General features: G+C 43.2%; 1 protein-coding gene across 2 annotated transcripts; it reads right to left on the bottom strand.

The window, feature by feature from the left end:
* Positions 1-2,345: 2,345 nt before the first annotated feature.
* On the bottom strand, positions 2,346-15,478 carry acsbg2 (acyl-CoA synthetase bubblegum family member 2). 2 transcript variants are annotated; one of them, XM_053852935.1, is made up of 15 exons: positions 15,316-15,478; positions 9,628-9,733; positions 9,283-9,383; positions 7,058-7,329; positions 6,620-6,708; positions 6,220-6,340; positions 5,966-6,046; positions 5,733-5,882; positions 5,236-5,412; positions 4,976-5,157; positions 4,573-4,815; positions 4,283-4,503; positions 4,083-4,222; positions 3,625-3,871; positions 2,346-3,278 (listed from the first exon to the last, which is right to left on the bottom strand). In XM_053852935.1, exons 1-15 carry the CDS (start codon positions 15,329-15,331, stop codon positions 3,151-3,153), a joined length of 2,274 nt encoding a protein of 757 aa, XP_053708910.1. In that variant the 5' UTR covers positions 15,332-15,478; the 3' UTR covers positions 2,346-3,150. The 2 variants fall into 2 exon arrangements, with proteins under 2 accessions (XP_053708910.1, XP_053708913.1); XM_053852938.1 differs by lacking the exon at positions 15,316-15,478 and adding an exon at positions 11,971-12,137.
* Positions 15,479-18,505: the final 3,027 nt, after the last annotated feature.

Here is an 18,505-nt window from a genome sequence, read left to right as displayed (position 1 = left end):
GCCCTGGTGTCTGGTGAGTGACCGTAGACTGACCTAGTCATGGCTGTTGAGGTGAGGCAGAGTTCATGTGTGGGGTGAAGAGGACAGCCGCAGTTTTTCGGGGTAATGATTGTGATCTATGGACCATCTATCGAGGAAATAACTTCGTGAGTACAGAGTCATTCCCCAAGGGTGATCAATATATTGTTAGACTCTGACCTTTGACTCCACTTACTGATGCAGACTCTAATCACGAACAATGTGAAGAGGGAAAACAGCTGCTGCACTTTTCATTATTGTTTTTCCCCCCTCCTCGACATTCCTCTTAAGAGGGGGCCACAGCTTTGCTCCCTAGTCTCACCTGGCTTCATTCACCACATCAGTGAACCTTCATTGGTCGCCATCCTCTTCCATCTCCAGCATTCATGAGCCGACAGGTTAGGTCTCTCCTATACGCAAGTCTAAACCACCCGAGTTTGTCCTCCCAAACATTGTCCCCAAACTTTTCTACGTGAGCTGTCGCTCTCAAATTTCCTGAGCATCTTTGACCATATCATGATCAAACATGGTCCCAGGAGACTCCTCTCTAACCTCATCTGTCAGGCTGAAAGCCCCTACATTCACATCAACTGTTTTGCTCTTCCTCTTCTCCCTCTGCATCCTGAGTCGTCGTCTTCCTGTTTTATTCTGCGCTTCTTATCAGCCGAGAGTAGCACAATATCTCTTGGTGTCCTGCAGGCTTGCAACACCAGGGACATGTACTGTATATTTACATTTCAAATATGAGTTACTGCGGTACAAAGTTTCTGTTGGTCATATACTTCTCTAGATTTGTTTGCATAATTTATGTCCTGAGGTATTACCAATTATTATAATGGTGATCAACAATTCTAATAATTAGGTGTTATTTTCAGGACAAAGGTCACAGTGTCAATGTCTTGAAACGTATTACTTACGGTACTGAAATAGCTCAGATTGATAAAACACAGTAGTGACATAAAGTCCACATGTATTTGCCTACATGATATCAGCGGAACAATCGAGATAGGTTGTTGCATATTTGGTTGACGCACTTCAATTTCTGGTGTCAAAATAAAAGTGAAACTAGTACGTCATGTGGAGGCTGAAAACTCTTCTAATGTTGAAGGTAGACGCTGCACCATCAAGCTCTGACATCCACATCTGGTGGAAAGAGTCTCGAGAGGCGCAGAGCATCTGTCGCGGGGCATGTTGGAGAGAGACGCCTGGTTAGTGCTAGAACGTCAAAGTTTAAGTGTGGTCTGTAAAAGAAAAATGATCAAGTGCAGTGCGATTGCTGTTGATCTATTATTATAAAGTACATAGAGACAGAGCTATTTTGATTGCAGGTTTTCATGGGTGGAGTATTACTGAGTACAAATACTTCATTACTATCCTATGCATAGTTTCTGATTATGATGATAGCACACAGTTCCACAGCCTATCAATTATATAGCAATTATTTAAACAAATGTGTTCACAATGAATGTACAAGTTTACACACAAACACTGAGCTAAAAAATACGAGGAGAAATAATAGAGGATACGGGGGCAGAAATGATTTACCTGTTCTTCTCGGATGCTTTTCTAACTTTAACACCATTGCAATGTAGGATTGAAATAAACACTCAGCGATCTTTTATTCAGCTACATTTCTCCAGAGAATGATTTTCGATTGATGGCCCCATGTTTGTAGTTTATTGTAGTCCTTGTCGGTCATGCAACGTAAAGAGAGCTTTGAAATTACCATTTCATGTGAAACTACTCTGCCAGTATGTGAGATGAGGAAAAACTGGGTCCAATCGGACCATTAAGAGGCCTATTAATTTTTTACGGGGTAAATGTGTTAGTTTTCTAAGTAACTGCATTTACTGAAGTAGCGATGTACTTCTTCCACCTCTAGCTCACTCACCCTGCTGATTTGTGTTAAGCCATTCAGAGTTCATGTTGTATTGTTTAAATATGAGAAAATATGAAGCAGCTGTTTAAAATGCACGCGTCATTTTCTTCTAAATGTAGTTTGAAAAGGTCATCTAATGTCTGTCCCATCTTCTGATTCATCTCGCCAGACTCATATGTGCATCTTCCATCTCTACAATTGTTAAGTAAAGATGAGCAAACTCCTTAGTCACCGACTACAGATGAGAGTGGAAGTCATCAGTTACTGAGTAAACATTTTCTCAGAGCACGACTAATAATTCCCCGCTGGAATTTGTGCCCGAGTATCCGCCTATACATTGAGATGTCACTTTTTTCCACAGTGACGTTCAAATAAGACACGACAATCAGAATATTAAAAGCATCCCAGATAATCATTGTGTCGGAAGACAAATCACACAGAGGCTCTGGAGGTTTTCAAAAGTTTAATCCAGATTTTATCAAACATTCATCTTGTTCCTTCCATCACCAACATTTTGTAACCAGATAGAGTGACATTACAGTGATTTCCAGGGAATCTTAAATCATTAGTGCAATTTCCTTCACTGCAAACAGCATGAAATACTACACCACTTCCCTGAACTTGAGCTGGAGCCCTCCCTGTTAAACTCCTATGTGCAGCAACAGCTCTCTTGACCGCCACTGTTGATTCAAATTCACCCATGTCTTTCCTGTCGACAGTAAGATATGTAGCATTCATCCCATAACACGGAAAAACAAACGCGGGCTGATGGAATACAACATATGTACAACGTGTGTCAGAATTCAATAGTATAAAAAAAAAAAAAAAAAGCTTCATTTATGGCTTCAAAACGTTTTAACAAGATGAGGAACAGGATGGGGAACAAAAGTAAATGGCTGCAAAACACAAACCCCTTTATTTCCTTAACAACAACAACAAAGACTGAACTTTTGTGGAGCAGTCAGCTCCACTTCTTCATCTGAAGCTCGTTTGGCCCACGTACACAGACAGACTTTGGCAAAAGAATAAATAAAGCATGTTTGGATTCTCTTATTTTACAGTACAAGTCTGTTGTCACTTCATTTGTCACAGTAACACAAATAGTCATGTTTGCTTGATCCTTTAGGTCATAAAGCTCATTTTGTTATTGGTGAACCGAGTCCGAAAATTAAGGCGTTTAAATGTTAGAATAAAGAACACGTGACCAGGTAAGACCTGCAAGATATCGCGCACGGCGCCCTCCACTGGAGGATTTACTTTGGCGGCAGAGGGTTGTCAGGACTCACCGGGCTCACTGGAGTCGCCATCTCTTTGTAAATGTTCTCGATCTGCTCAGCGTACAGCTTTGTTACAGTGGGACGCTTCAGCTTCATGGTGGGACCTGGAACACAAACCCTGTTATTAAATACCAGTGCAGGGTGCATGAGCTGTCATGAAGTCTTCAAAACAGCAGGGGGCGCCATCGAGAGAACGCTAGGCGTATGAAAATCATTTTTGCACAGATTTGGAAGATTCTTAAGTCTAGTTGAGAGTTTTTAGAGTTTTTTGCAGTAGGGTGTAGGTTATTAGTGTATCGGTTTCTGTCAAAAACGAAACAATTTCATACTGTTAAAGCTGTGACGATCAATGTTGACATTTTAGACAGCATAATTAAGACTATTGTGAACCGTAAACTTGGCCCCAATAGTATTAATTGACTTCATCAGAACCCGTCTGGACCCACTCACCGAGTTCCTCTCCTGCGATGGAGAAGTCGTGATCCAGGATGATCCACTTTTGGATACGCTGAGCGTTGGAGGTGGCCACCTTGTTGACTTCGTCGATTCCCTTCTGCAGGGCGGTGTAGACGGCGGGGTCTTTGCTGTTTACGATGTCTGAGACACGTGTGGCACTGCTGCCCAGCTTCCTGCAGATCTCCACTGCTTCGTCTGTCAGGTCGTCTTCTGGGCTGCCGGTGTCTGGGTTCATCTTACACTGAAAGAAAAGATGAAGGTTTCAGTGTCCAACTTCGTTTGGACTCCACACTCAGCAATATTGCCATTGTTCATCCTTATCCAAACCCGTCACAAGATGGAGCGAATTCACGCAAACTGAAGCTGAATCATAAATTGCATCTGCTGCTGAGTCACATTACTAGGACCAAATGATATTGAAGTTCAACATTTCCAACGGTCATCTGTCTCACCTTGATTGTCAGCAGCATGGCGAGGAACTTCCTCTTGTCTCCGATCAGCATGGCGTTGCTGATCAGCGGCAGGGCTTTCTTCACCTCGTCCTCGATTGGGACGGGAGGAATGTTCTCCCCTCCAGCTGTGATGATCAGCTCTGGGCAAGCGTGAGAAGGGTTAGCCGCCGTCCGTTGAGTCTTGTGTGACGACAGCTCACCTTTTATTCTCCCGGTGATGTACAGAAATCCATCCCTGTCGTGTTTGCCAAGGTCACCGGAGTGCAGCCACCCCTCAGCATCCAGAGCCTCCTCTGTCTTTTCGGGCATGTTCAGGTAACCCATGAAGACATGGCGACCCCAGAAGCAGACCTCGCCGTTGCCATCTGCATCTGGGTTGTTCAGCTTGGTCTTGCAGGACTTGGATATGGGCATGCCGCAGCTGAAAAGCCAAATATTGTCAAAGCCTGCACAGCATCCACATGCTGGTCCACTCGAGCTGCGAGCTCACCTGGTGAGGCGGTGGATGTTCTCGTAGGACATGGTGTGAGGTCCAGTGCATTCACTCATTCCGTACAGCTCGTAGACTGGGATGTTCAGGCTGAGGAAGAACTCCAGCGTGTCTTTGGTGATTGGAGCGGCTCCAGTGTAGCACAGCCTGCAGCGGTCCAAACCCAGAGCCTCGCGGACCCTTGTGAATACCAGCTTCTTCGCCAACCGGTAGCTCAGGGGGCTACGCTGGGAGAGACGGGTCCTACAGGAGGAACAAGAGACTGGAGGTTGGCAAAACTACAGGTAACTGCTACTCATTTCGAAAAGAAATCAAGACAAAAATATATATTTTCATATCATGCATCATTAGATACATATTGTAAACTAATGAGATGAGGAACTGTCAAAGGAATCGCTCTTACGCTCCCAAATCCTTCATGTTCTTCTTCAGGCCCACAGATTTGGCCCACACGGCCACCTTCCTGCGCAGGATGGAAGCCTTGGACCCAGCCGACTGCATAGACTCCTGCATCTTCTCCCAGACGCGAGGAACGCCCATGAAGGCGGTGGGACGCACCTCCTTCAAAGTGGTCACCAGGGACCCCTGATGCGGAGATAAGAGGCTAAACGTTAGCTCATGTGAAAACCGGACGGTAGAAAACACGCCAGTTGCAGTGCTCACCTTGAGGGCGTCAGGGTTGGCGAAGTAGGTGGCAGCACCGGTTGTCATGGTGATCCAGATGTCGACAAGCTGAGCAGCGATGTGGCTGAGAGGCAGGTAGCTGACCACTCTCTCTTGTGACTCGGTGGGACTTTTCAGACAAACGTACTTGCTGACACAGTAGGACGTCCATGTGATCTGTTAGCAACAGAGAGAAGTGACTTATTCCCAAGCTTTATTGGCCAACATCTGCATCCCCACACTTCATCCGACTGTGAATCATTTCATGTGGCAGACATGCTGTCGTCACATGACAACACTGACAACAAGTCACATGCTGAACTGCAAGATAATGAAGAAGCTGAAATTCAAAATAGGAGCAGCTGCTGTGAGAAGTTATTTGAAGAAGACAAAATCCAAAGTGACTTGGCAACAAAGGAGGAACCCAAATGAATATGGTGTAGGAAGCTTCTAGCCTGGACACGTGAGCATAGAGACCTCAGTCAATGGTTACTCACATTATCATGGCTGATCATCACCCCTTTGGGCTGTCCCGTGGTTCCTGAGGTGTAGATGAGCAGGCAGCACTGGTTTGGTTTCAAGGTGGAGATAATTTGATCCAGAGGGCCGTCGGGTTCATCGCGCCCCAGGGCCATAAACTCCGCCCACTGCAAGGACATGCAGAACTGTCACTGCTGATCCAGTCAACTGGACACAGCTCCTCCCCCATCTGCTCCTGGTCAGCCCTTACCGAGTACAGATTGGGTCTCTTCTTCTTCACTTGATCTTTGTACTGGATGATGGCTTTCAGATGCGGTAGTCTGTCTTCAACCTGAGGACAAAGGAAAGTGAGTATGTTGGCCAAAACAACTTCTTTTCATGATACTACTTCATTTTTCAGTCGTTTATGTCAGTCACTGAGAATTATACATTTTCCTGTGTAGGTGACCGAATGTCAGCGTCCTGCTGGGAAATGTCAACATGTCACAGCCACGAGTGTCTCACCTCCAGGATCTTCTGCAGTTGCTTGTCATTCTCCACCACAATTATGTTTGCTTTGCAGTTCTCCGCCACATAGTGACACGCCTCGGGAGAGTTGGTGCTGTACACACCCACCCCCAAGCCCCTGTGACAAGGTAGGAGGATCACATTATTATCAGAATTATTTTTTAAATCAGGGAACAGCCACACTGTGTGGCTAATGCATTCAAGAGCAGCAGATTCAGATAGAACAAGAAAGCGAAATTTTAAGGTTGGATCAGTCATGCTGGCTGCTGTGGTTTGTCCTTTACGCTCAGTATTAACACGGAGCATCAACCGTCATCATCACAGCAAGTGCACTACCATGCCGCTCTCACATGGATGACACGCTTGATAGAAGTGATGATGAGAATGTTGCACATACCCTGCCAGGATGGCTCCCAGATCTGCGATCAGCCACTCGGCAGAGTTGAATCCCAAGATGCAGACGCCATGGAAACGCTCCAAGCCGAGCTGCCGCCAGAAGACAGAGCTTTCATTGTCATCAGGAAGTTACAACATGATCTAACATTGCCGTTTTTCCTTCACACTTGACTTGCCCACATGCGCATTAACGGCAGATAGGTTAAACTATCTGGTTTGTTCACAGCAGGGATCTGTATTACGACATGTGACTTGTGTGTTTAGTGAGTCTCAAGACTCCAGAATAGATCTGAGTGAGCTGCTTGTATTTCCAATGTTATTAAGAGACAAATCCATTCCAAAAGGATTTTCTACCAACTCGATCTCATGTCTCATGTCCCATTTCCATTGTAATCAGTGCTTCATACACCATGGACTGAGACCCAAACTCATCTCTCACCTTCAGGAAACTCTTGGCAGCGGTGCGGCACGACTGGTAATACTCTCTGTAGGTCATGGTCTTCTGCTGGTCACCCTCCTTCCATCCCAACGCAGTGAAGTCGCCGTAATTCTTCACAGTGGAGACGAAGACGTCGTGGATGGTGCAAGGCTGTCTGGCCGCCATTCCCGACGACTCCATCCTCAGTTTCACCTCGCCGTCAATCTGCGATGTCCACAGGCCCAATTCGGCCGCTGCAGACAGGGGCAGGGACTGTGGGCGCTGGCTACTGACTGCAAGGAGATGAGGGAGGCACGTTGAATCAGACGAAAAGCATAGCAAACAAATCAATAACAGAAAAAAACATCACCATTCAAGAAGAGTGGATGCTCAAGGCAGAAGGAAGTGTTTGACAGAGGAACCCAGGCCCGAGGGATAGTGCAGAGCCCTAACCACCCGTTACATTAGCATGACAATAACACATTGTAATCTTATCAAGCAAACCATTAACCGCCATAATATGGAAGTTGTTTGACGTACATCGCATTTAACAATCAAACAGTGGGTTGTAGTGATCCCTTTAACCATCTTCGTCATGATAGAAACACAAGCACAACTGATCTTTTTAGCATTTTGCATTGTTGGCTTTATCATCAGCATAAATATCCACGTAGATAGAGACGTTTTGCAGCTAGAGGTTGAGCATTTGATTTAAAAAAAAAAATAGCTCAGCATCTCATAGCTGTTCTATTCAAGCATGAGATTTGTATTTGTGACGGAAATATCGTAAAGTCAACTCTTAAGGCTGCAGGTCACCGTCGCCTTGAAGTCAAACTGCTGCAGTAGTAAATGGCCCGCATGTTAAACACATCCCTTTCTTTCAAGTTTTCATTTGAGCCAGTTCTGAGCAGAACAGGATCTGTGGGCAACAGCGGTTAGACACTATACAAATGAATAGTGATTCCTTCAAACCATCAGAAGTTATTTTGCCAAGACAGAGAAATGCAGACATGAACATACAGTACATTCTGCGGTCATCGCTGACAGCTCCAGTGAGACATTTAAAAGGTGTGTTCCGACCAAGACCTGCAAAAAACCTTAGAAGCAGACCTCCATGCCCATTGTGGCCACTTCCATTTACAATTCCACAGCTGGCGTGTCAGTATGGACAACAATCAGATATGTGTACAAACACTGCTGGAGGCAGATACATTTGAAGAAACCAGCGAAGCATAAGCCATGACAGATTTTTACAATTTAAAAGCTTCCACAGTTGTTGAAGACTCATTTTACATTGGCTCCGGCCAAGTACCACTGAGCAACAGCTGCGATAGCACACCTCACCTACCAGTCAAGTCAAAACTTACTGACATTTTCATAATCCGTGGGTTTTGGGACCATTTTAAGTCAAAACCAAAGTGACCTGCAAAAACACTTGTTGAGTCATCTGGGTCGAGTAAACTGTCACATATTTGAATACACTACACCAACTTTTTCCATTCGTTCTACAACGTAAGTGTTTGTTTTGACAGCATGGGGCGTCAGAATTCTTCTAGATAAGATAACATAAGAAAGTCCTTTATTCATCCCACAGTGGGGTAAAAATTGGCTTGGCAGAGCAGCAAAGTAGACACAGACATTAAAGATGTGCATGAAGTAACGATACACATAAAGCAGCTACATAATTCATGACATAGTAACTCCTAAAAATAAAGACATTACAAAAATATTACAAAAAAAGATGAGCAGAAAAATATACATATAACAATAATATACTCAACAAAGTCTAGTGACCGGAAGAGACAATGACAGTGAGTCATATCATTATTATCCCTGTTATACCTGAGAAGGCAACCACCACCGTTGCACATTTTCAGGTCAAACAAAAACCATCTTGTCACTGGCTCATTTTTCAATTCCACATGACGCATGAGATAGCACCAAATAGTAGGTGTGGGAAGTTTGTGGAGTTGCTCTGAAGAGAACAACCACGTGTAGGACTCTTCCTGCAGTGACCTGATCATGCAGGAATTTTGAGAAACCGGATGACGCCAGGAAGAGGAGCTCTGCCAGAAAACTATCATTTCCTCACACAGTTTAGTAAAGTATCACGGGTGTAACAACTTTCATTTTCAAAGTTCAATCCAGAAAGAAAAGACTGGATTTGTGTCGGTGTTTAGAATGTGTAAAGAAGTGTAAACAGGATGTGATGTCAAGGGTCCAGAGTGTGTTCCGTCATAGCTCACCAGCTTCTGTGTTAGCGATAGGGATGGGGCTGCAGAGTTCATCATCACTTGGGCCAGACACCTCTCCATTTTCCACTGTGGGCTCTTCCTCTGAGGACTCGCTGAAGTGCAGACACAGGAAATAGAGTGAGCTTGCAACCTGCAGTCCCTTCAAAAGGTGTGCTAAATAGAGGACATCTAATCTAAAGTCATCGATGAAGGACACACCACCAATCTGCTGTTTCCGTAGCTTCAGTGGGTACAATTGGTTAAAAAAAAAAGTGTTCAACACTGCGTTATAAAACACTGAGAAAACAATGTTCATGTCCTTCTGTATTGCGTGTCTCGTGGCAGGAGCGTACATACTTGGCTGTGTCGACGACGGCTGAAGCCAACGATGACTCCAGGAGGTCACCAGACATGGGGGAGTTCATCACTGCGACATCAGTCATTGTGGCAGGACCCGCAGTCACTGAAAGATCAAGGTGATGTTATAGCCACGCACTGTCCTTCAAAAATGATTCACGACATGCTACAATCAGGAGTGGTGCCACTAACATGCAGGAAACACTTTCCGCACCGTCATGAGACTGTGGAAGCCACACGACTCACACCGCAGCGTAAGGGTCACAAGTTCAATACTCTCTTGGTTCCATTTTACACCAGCTTTAGTGCCACTTTGCATATCACGCTGCTTCTGGGCAACGTGTGTAGAGTTTAAATATTGATAGGTTTAACTTTATTGGCTGCTCGATGTATATTGACATTTGGTTTCACAGCCACTGCGCTTTCAGGCAGCACAAATGCAGTGTCCTGATAAAACTACCTAGCAACAGGAACCTCCCTTTTATGTCTACATCTGTTCGCCAATCTTTTATGGCACAGCACACACAATGCTATGGGGTCATTTATAGAGTACATGATGGGAAAACTGCCTTCTAAACTAATGGAAAACTGGGCGTATCATATTAGAAAGCATGATTACAGACAAACCATGACAGAATTATGTTCAGTTCATCACCTGGCACCGGCATGAAAACAAAATTAGCACTGTTGTGTGGAAAGACAGGTCAGCCCGACCTGTCTTGTTTATTTAAGTCAACTGACAACACAGACCTGCAGCTTCAGTGGCCTTTTGTGCCCTGTAACCCTGCTGCGACTCGTTTCACGGGGCAGTTGGATTTAGGGTAGGTGGGAGAAACCAGGTAAAAGGGCAGACTCACTTATTTCTCATTACCCTCTCGTGTTTAGCAAACACTTGCCAACGCTGGTTTAAAGAAGCCTAGAAAAGCAGGGCAGCTACATGGTATGCAAATCACTTCAATTACTGTTGAAGAGTCAGTTTTTTTTTTATTGATCATTTGGTGGGCAGAAGACAGTGTTGTCAGCTGAGGCTCTCATGCTGCTCCACAACCCACCGAATCACATTTCCTCAGGCTACTTCATTGTTGTAGGTTCAGTTTCGGGGGAGGAGGGGTGTCGGTCATGTCAAGATGATACTGTTAAAATCATCTTGACTGTGAATAGGTTCAGTCAGACAGGCTTAAGAAGTCCGCCACGTGAAATGGTACATTTAGGTTAAACAACAGACAAGAACGAGTCTCCACCGCTTTATTTTGGTCTGATGGGCCACCATCACATGAGTGGTCACGTCTACATCACAAACTGAACAAAAGTCATTCCTGTCACAAACCCTTCCTTTGATTGTCACCCTCTACATTTACTACTTGAGTTAATACTTTCCATAAAGTATAAACGCCACCTGTGAATGATGGAATAGAACAGCAGAACTTGCCATTTCACCATCTGACATCACCATCACATAATATATGCAATAAAGGATTAAGGAAAGTAGTTCAGCAGTGTGCACTGGCGCAGCTGTTCCATGCAGCAACAGTTGCTTTAAAACGAATGGAAATCCCACCCTACTTGCATCACATCTCTCAAATGAGACCTCAGGATCTGATAACCATTTCCTGGTAACATCTTTTAAATCAAGTCAATATCAGAACATCGCCTGGATCCAAAAAAAATACCACATCATAACACAACCATGCCTGTGAACTTAATGACATGCTAATCCGAAAACACATGTCTGAATCCCTTCATTGTTTACAGGTTTAAATGAAAAGACATTCACCGCCCATGCTTCATTTTTTAAATACAGGTGTATTTGACTGGAGGATGCATGTATGACAAATGCGCCCGCCATCACCATTCTGTCCAGACATTTTCCGAATGAGTTTTGTTTGAAGCACGCAGTGCTCATTAAAATGGGAAGGGATTTTTTTGGAGATCAATAACTGACACCTGGCACATTCTCAAAAACGCTGGGGTTACACCCTGACTGCAGCGCGCCTCTCACTCAGAAGACGGCGTGACAGACAAACGCACACCATTGTCTCCACTTTTCATATTATTGTTTAGTATTAATCATAGCCGTCCAGTGTTAATAAGCACCATTATTCAAACGATGGATGATACGTCTTGTACCTACACGGTGGAAAATAGACAATCCGCAGGAAAAGCAGTTGAAGCACAGCGCATCAGTTTAGGTTAAGACATAAAACAATCCCATTCCGGATATAAAATATAGCGAAATTAAACTTGCGATCCGGATATAAAATATAGCGAAATTAAACTTGCGATCAACCGTTCACTGAGGGACTGTTCTGAATGAAACCGGAAGAACATAGATTAAATACTTACATTGCATGGCTGAGATGTAGTTTGAATCGGACTTCTACTGTGAAGGCTCACTTTCTCTCCCTTTTATCTTCGATTTAGTCAACTATCAGCAGCAGCAACGTGTCTACTATTTGTGCTCACGATCATTCATTTTCAAACGCGGCAGCCGGCTTCGCTGGCCCTGCCCCCCAAAATAGACCACACCCAGCCGGTGGGCTTCCTCGTGACACCCCCTCTCGGTTCCCGCACCAGAATGGAGCCTTCTGATTGGCTGAGACGTCTCACACCACACGAGGCGGTTTCCATATAAGGTCACGAGGACCAAATCAATACACAGAAGGGGGAAGTTTCTGCCAGAGACAAACACACACACACTCTCTCACACACTCTCACACACTCCTGACTGATGACGCTGTGAAGCAGCAGCCCATCCCCCTCGCACGCGTAGCAGTTTTGCTGGCTGGGGTTACTCTCGGCCAAACAGGGGAGGACGGCTGCACTTGTCGTACAAGTTTGCAACCTTGAGATGTGACATCCGCTGACCTACATATGATCGGTGTAACAGTTAACAGCTAACGTAAAGGAGGAGATCAAACCCTCTGTAGTGTTTACAGAGAGAGTAAATAGTGAACTACTTTGAAACCTGATTTCTTTAATGGAACCAAACGTCCAACAAAATTCAACATTTGAAAATATAAAATTTCCCCCTGGTTCCGAAAGTCAGCCGTAATTCTGTACGCAGTTTTTGCAGTGGAAGCACGCCTTTCATAAATGGTTCCAATTAAATAGCACATGAAAATGGTTCCAATAAGGAGCCTACTGTATGTACAAATACGCCTGTTCACGGTGGATACAGAGATGACGTCTCGCCAGTGTGTGATGGGTTCTGCCCCGGGGTTCCTACCAGAACCAAAATCCACTCCTCTCTCATTGTGGTAAACTCATTTCATGATCCAGTGTCAATGACTACCCTTCATCTCAGGGTGACAGGTGAGAGTAGGAACCTGGGTCAACTGTGAAAAAGCTGTATTTTTCAGCTGAGCTCATTCTTCACCACACATACAGATATAGAGTGACTATAAGTGACATGACATATCAAAACTGGATTACTGCTGTTGTCCAGCTAAGACCAGACAATCAAAATGCTTGTAGACACACAAGTCTGACTTTGGGAAGTTGGACTAGGAAACAGATGGTAGCGTCGATTACTTGTTGAAAGGGGCCACACACAAAGATTTTCAAAATCTTAAGCAATTTTTTTTCTGGTAGTGATCTGACACATGAAGATAAAAAGTACCACCACGCATCCAACGATCCTGACCCACTGCTGAAGCCTCTTTCACACTGCGGGAACCTTTAGGGGCATTTTTACACTGCACACTCTGTCTTGAGACAAACTGTGTTCGGCTCAAAAGTCCGACATGTGAATGTTGGGTTTTGGCTGTGGACTTGATCCCACACACGCAACTCAGCGCTAGATGGTGGAAACTGCGTGTACAGCGCGACTCCACACAAACATGATAGATGACAGGCAGCAAAGGATCTGATCGTTGTCTGTCACTGACACCACAGGGAGTAATCATATTGCATTTCCTTTCCATAAGTACCTGTTTGGTTATGATGTGAGAAAATAAATGTCGCTCAAAATATTCCACTTGTGTTTGTGACTGGCTTCTCTGTAGAGTGTGAGCTTGTCCGTAACACGTCTATCACAATGACCGACTGTCGCTCATTACAATGACAGTAGTCTTATTAACAAAGACCTGAAAGTTGCTGCAGAGCGTATTCAACTCTCTTGTGTGCTGGTATCATTGTAAAGTGGCAACTCTCAGGGGGAGAGCTGAAGCAGACGTCACTGGGACATTTTCAAAAATATTCTGATCCACTGTCCACACGGAGAAGCGCATGATATGTTGAGTGAACAGGCCTAGACGACACGGAACATGCGCGGTTACGACCAATTTAGTCTCCATGTGGACATGGTATTAGATACATTTTTAGTACATGAAACTGTCAATAATGGCATTCGTTGTGAGACTCAGTAGCGTTGGGATTTTTTCGATGTTGTCATGTATTTTGGTCTGTGGTAAATGAAGAGTAAATGTCGACTCAAAGTTTTTCTGGAGTTTCCGCACACACGGAACTTCATTTAACCAGTATCAATTACTCTTTTATTAAGAGCACATAAGTATATATTGACCTTCATTAAAGCAGCGCTTGAGAGTGTAATGTGCCTTTTAATCAGACATCATCTGAAAACAGCTATCAACTGCATTATCCAGTAAATAGTCTTTATGAAATCATCCAAAAACCTCTTCATGTTGTGAACTTTAAAATCTTTGTTTTAGAACAAGGGGAGATCACCCTTGATTACAAATCAAGGCAAAGCAACAGAAGACATCCCAATGTAGGAGAAAAAAACAAAAACTAAATATAAATAAAACTATAGGTTGTCAATGGCATTAGGTGACATCATTTAGTATGTGATTTTAGCATGTGAATTCAATTCTATAATTCACCCTACCAGTTAATGTCATCAAGCACATTGCCTTTATTCTTTTGCTCTTTAATGGGACACCCTGTTCTAGTGACCTGCTCATTTCCTTCATTCCAAACAAAGGCTGGGTCTTTACCGTGTCGTGATGAAGAATGTTTACCTGCTGTGAACCCGTCTATGTTCACGTCCACCATTTTGTACACCAAAGTTGATTTCAGTCATCAAAAAAAAAAAAAAAGGGAAATGCTGAACATTTACTTTTCATAATATTCAGGTACATGCATGCCAGTAGATTACAAAAGTAATGATTTTGTGATATTCAACAAATGAAAGCCTCTATTCCACCGCTATTAACTACACTTTAAACTGAACCCAGAGTAAGCTACTAAAAGTCTAAACAGGTAGTTTTGTGGCATTGAAGGAGATGAGGTCTTTGAATTCATTTTTGGTTTTTGAAACCCTTTTTCCACAGATGCCGTCTGATGGTTATTGCGCTGCAGTCGGCACCAGGATCTTTACAAAAAAGCTGCGTCCACCCTCAGCAGCAATGGTGGGCTGCGAGAGGCCTTGCTGATGCAGTTCGACGATCCGACCACATTCAAGAAGAGAAAGCTTCTTAGCTTTAGCCATCAGGAGCACATGACCGTGTGAATGCCTGACAGAAAATGGCCTATTCATTTATTTTTTTAATTACCAGTTCCAAATATTTTTTTTATCTCACTCTCCCTTCTTGCTTTTGCATATTGTAACTCTACTTGCTGCTTGCTTTTTTTTTTAAATCAGGTCTGTACATGGCACCAATTGCTGCTTGCTATTTTTAACAACACCGTCTCATAGTTATCAAGTCATTCCAGTAATTCAAGTCTCACCTTGTAAACAGAGCATAGTTCCCTTCTGGACAGCTGCCGAAGAGTAGCTTTCTTTGTGAAGACCTGTCTTACAGTGAACTGGCTTTAAATGAGCTCCCCTTGTTCTAAAACAAAGACTCTATAGTTCACAACATGAAAAGGTCTTTGGTCATTTCATAAAAACTGACTTTATTCACTTATTTATTGGTGTTTTCAGATGATGTCGGATTAAAAGGCACGTTACACTCTCAAGTGCTGATTTAATGAAAGTCAACGTCCTCACAACTCTTCATGATTCATAAAAGATCATGTTATGCCATCATGCTCATTCTTTGTTTTCCGTTTTATAAAGCAATTTTGTTGCAGTTAAAGTGGCTTGACTTATTTAGAATACTGACATTGTTGGGCAATCTTGTTGGCTGAGATGATTTAAATGGACCTCTACACTAGACATGTTACAATCCATGGTTCAGCCAGACTGTGCACTATGAAACGTCAAACTAAAAGCAGTAAAATCCCCCCCAAAACTTTACGTGCAAACCTGCAAGAAGTCAGCAAAAGACGCTTTTATACAGCAAGACGTTCTCGTTTCATTTGCATTTCAATGCAGTGACACAGATACTTTAAGCTGCAGCTGTTCATCAAGCCATACCTGTAAATCCAGTCCTATACTTCAAGTTTGCTCATTTAAAAACAGAAAACACCCAGTTCAACCCCATGTTTATACCTAAATGAAAACATTGGTAGTATACAAACACACGCTTTCCTTCATTCATGTATTGCAGCCTTATCCTTGTACAATGTCCCTTGTTCATTAAATGTAATGCATTGGATTTTAACGCTGACGGACAGTTTCAGAGTGCACTGACCATGGCAATAAATTTGATTCTGATTCTGATTCACTTCTTCAGCATTGACATCCCGGTTTGTGGAATGACGCTCTCAGCCAATTACTCGCAGAAACGTAAACACACGCGGTGCCTAACGTCACGGGTTCGCTGACTGCTGGTGCGCATGCGTCGACAGTGGAACGGTGTATTGCGGATGCACATTTCTTTGAGGTTACTGTCGGTCAATGACACAGTCTTCTGTCGGACGTCACAAAGGCTGAAGAAATTGATGTTTAATGAAGCAAAATTGTAGAATATGAATGTATCTGAGCGAATGTAAAAAAAAAAATACTGAAAAGTTAAAAAAAATTATCGTACTTTCATTAAATGTACACGATGTGCATTTTTTTTCCCAAAATGGTTAACGAGTAAACGGAATAGTGGTAGCTCGATACACACTCGAGAACGGGCGAATGGCTCGTTTGTCTGCCAGCCCAAACGTTTTTGGATGTGGAGCCTTCTTCTTTCTTTCTATTTTTATCCGAAAAGTTGGGATGAAATTCATATCTGAGTACAACAAGTACAACTAACAACACATTTATAACAAGTTCAGACAATTTCCCCCACATCCTTTCTTCGACTTTCTTCCCTCAAATCAATCTATAAAGCAAGCAGCAATAATGTTTGCACACGAATGAATTTTACAGCAGCAACCTGACTAAGAGGGGTGGATTTTAGACCTTTATATCCGAGATATTGATGAGGGCTAGGCTAAAGTATATGGCGAATGATGTTGTAATAGACAACACTACTATGTCTCAGAATATGCTATACAACAATTCTGTCTTATTAGCAACAGATTTGTGTGAATATAGAAAAATGCTGCCATCACATGGTCAAGACCAAAAGTGCGCTACAGGTGAAGAAAATCACATGAACAGTTATTTAAAATATATAAAATAAAATAAAATAAAATAAAAGATTAGAATTTTGGACGTTGCTGCTACTGGTCTTTGCCAAAGAGACAGTTACAAAATGTGTTGATTTGACACCGTGCTCAGTCGCTGTACCCTTAAAAAAATGTTTAGGTTTTGTTTTTTAGGTCTCCATTTGTCTAATGTAATTCATTATTTAATCAGTCAGGAAAGAGATGTTGCTCCAGATAGATATTTATGAGATGTTGGTTTGTTTATCTAACACTTGATTTGCACGTGTGTGCAGGTGGTGCAGCATTTGGAATCCTATCCTTCACCCATGCTGCCCTGGTCCAGACTGGTCCAGACTGTGTTCGGCTTTTAGAACCTTGTGGCTGGTTCAAACGCTGCACAGTGTGATTATGAAATTACACTTTAAAAATGCATAGAAATGTTGGTTTGTTGTGTTTTATTCAATTTTAACCACATTCAATTGAAAGATTCTCGATGTGTCTCATACATTTCAAAATCTACTTTCAATTCCAGTTCATTATTTTAAGGGACAAAAATACTCCTAAAATAGCCAATGGAAAACACAAACAATTAAGAATAATAACGAGAAAGTTATGTTTCAGTTGCATCATAATGAACACAAGACAACAATGTCAGACACAATGTCAGTTTTATAGTTCTACTCTGACTCCAGGAGGGCCACATAAATACAGTCAAAGGGCCACATTTGGCACCCGGGTCACACTTTGCCAAAACTTTACATGCAGACCAGCACAGCAATGAGTGATGTTTTTCTTCTCTATTTTGAATTCATTTTTTTTCCGCCTTAAAAAAATATTTTTGAATTATTTTGTGTCCAATTTGAACATGGTATTCTGATTTAAACACAAGGGAATTTCTTCCAATCGTGTGTGACGTGTGAGCCGGTGACCAGTCCCTTCACCACTACCTACACGATCTGCCTCGACCGTGTGTCTGTTCTGCATGGAAAGCCCAGTTTGCAGTGTTGCAGATGACACAACACCTCCACCTCTTCACATCGCAGGCCTGGGGCTCAATACTGCACACCTCATTTATTTTTACGTATAACGAAAAATAATTCTACAATGACGAAAAATGACACCCCCACAATTGATTTGTAACCGACAGCGTCTCCAGTCACAGTACCATTGTTTTATTGCATGGAATAACCGTTTACTTTTGCCACATAATCATTAGTCTCTGCTCAACGAGACGTTCACAGATGAGTTTGCTGTGGAAGCTGACTCGTAAGTAGCCTTGTCCTTAGTATGGATGTGGCCCGTTGACTTTGATGGACATCAAAGTTTCTGCAAGCGAAAGGAATCTTTCACGTGTGTACACTCCCCACTAGTGGCTCAGCTTGCAACGTGCAACTTCCAGGCAGTGGGTTGGCCAGTCTCATTCTAGACCACGCCCCTTACCCCGACTCGCCCG

Source organism: Synchiropus splendidus, chromosome 1 (genome assembly GCF_027744825.2).
Source record: "Synchiropus splendidus isolate RoL2022-P1 chromosome 1, RoL_Sspl_1.0, whole genome shotgun sequence".
NCBI classification, from domain to species: domain Eukaryota; kingdom Metazoa; phylum Chordata; class Actinopteri; order Syngnathiformes; family Callionymidae; genus Synchiropus; species Synchiropus splendidus.
Note: the sequence above shows the minus strand (reverse complement) of the source record. Positions and strands in the feature narration are given on the sequence as shown.